Source organism: Eimeria mitis, genomic scaffold (genome assembly GCF_000499745.2).
Source record: "Eimeria mitis Houghton genomic scaffold, Emh_scaff3178, whole genome shotgun sequence".
Taxonomy (NCBI): Eukaryota; Apicomplexa; class Conoidasida; order Eucoccidiorida; family Eimeriidae; genus Eimeria; species Eimeria mitis.
In genome coordinates, this window is record NW_013571520.1 from 1 (window position 1) to 1,535 (window position 1,535).

The window sequence follows — 1,535 nt, forward strand, 5'->3', positions numbered from 1 at the left end:
TTGTGTTTGTGCATGCAGTACGGTGTATATACACCTGAATTTGTTTGTGTTTGTTTGTGCATGCAGTACGATGAAAACGAAGTTAAAATGTTGCTGAGTGGTTTAGCAAAAGTAAACTCTATTAGACTCTCAACAAACCCCAATACCCCAAAGTAATAATAAATACCCCTCAAACCCTAAACCCTAAACCCTAAACCCTAAACCCTAAACCCTTAGTGAAAAACCTAAACCCTTGTTATATATATATCCTCAACTCTTATTGTACATTCTAAACCCTCATATAAACCCTAAACCCTCATATAAACCCTAAACCCTAACTGTAAACAAACCCTAAACCCTAAACCCTCGCTAGATAGCTATTTTCCTCTCCTTTCCCTTCATGCATAAATAAATGCATAGACCATCACTCTAGGGTTTAGGGTTTAGGGTTTAGGGTTTAGGGTTTAGGTGTATATTCAGATATGCTATCGTTGAATTTGAGAACGCCCAGGAGGCGACCGGGATGCTGGCGCTTGACGGCAAGAGTATAGGCCTTTCTATACTAAAGTAAGATAAAATATTTATTTATTTTATTTTTTTTATTTATTTTTATTTATTTTATTTGTTTTATTTTATTTATTTTATTTGTTTTATTTGTTTTATTTGTTTTATTTATTTTGTTTATTTTGTTTATTTTATTTGTTTATTTTGTTTATTTTATTTGTTTTATTTATTTTATTTACTTATTTTATTTATTTTATTTATTTTATTTATTTTATTTATTTGTTTTATTTGTTTTATTTGTTTTATTTATTTTATTTATTTTATTTATTTTATTTATTTTATTTATTTTATTTATTTTATTTATTTTATTTATTTTATTTATTTGTTTTATTTATTTCTTTGTGTTTATTCTTGGTTGTATGTTGCTGTTGTTTATTTGCGTTTTTTTTTCTTTTTTCTGTCTCTGTCTCTGTCTCTCTGTTTTTATTTTTATTTTTTTTTTCTCTTTCTCTATACATCTCTTTTATTTCTCTTTTTTTATTTATCTCTGTTTGCGCATTTTTTTTGTATTTTCGTTGTAGGGTTTAGGGTTTAGGGTTTAGGGTTTAGGGTTTAGGGTTTAGGGTTTAGGGTTTAGGGTTGTTAAGGTTTGTTGTATTGTATTTTTTTATCTGCTGGGGTGTCTGTCTGTCTCCTCTGTCTCTCGCCGTTGTTTTTATATTTTCATTTCTTTTGTTTTTAGGGTTTAGGGTTTAGGGTTTAGGGTTTCTGTTTGTATTCAGTTTAGTTATATTTGTCTCTGTGTTTCTGCCTGTGTGTGGTCTCTTTATAATATGTAATATATATATATATATATATATATATATATATATATATGTAGATGTAGATGCATTTATACATACATATATACATCTATATATACATATACGCATATATATATATATATATATATATATATATACATACACACACACATACACACACATACACACACACACACACACACACACATATATATATATATATATATATATATATATATATATATATAT

The 1,535-nt window shown here is 26.7% G+C and overlaps 1 protein-coding gene across 1 annotated transcript in view; it reads left to right on the forward strand.

Annotated features, from left to right (window-relative positions):
* Positions 1-60: 60 nt before the first annotated feature.
* EMH_0062980 (uncharacterized protein) overlaps positions 61-1,535 on the forward strand; it is a gene marked incomplete at both ends in the record, with an annotated part of 3,616 nt that continues 2,141 nt past the window's right edge. The window contains 3 exons of the mRNA XM_013498092.1: positions 61-152; positions 460-546; positions 1,121-1,130. Coding sequence (XP_013353546.1) covers positions 61-152; positions 460-546; positions 1,121-1,130 — 189 coding nt within the window. The remainder of the gene's footprint in view (positions 153-459; positions 547-1,120; positions 1,131-1,535) is intronic.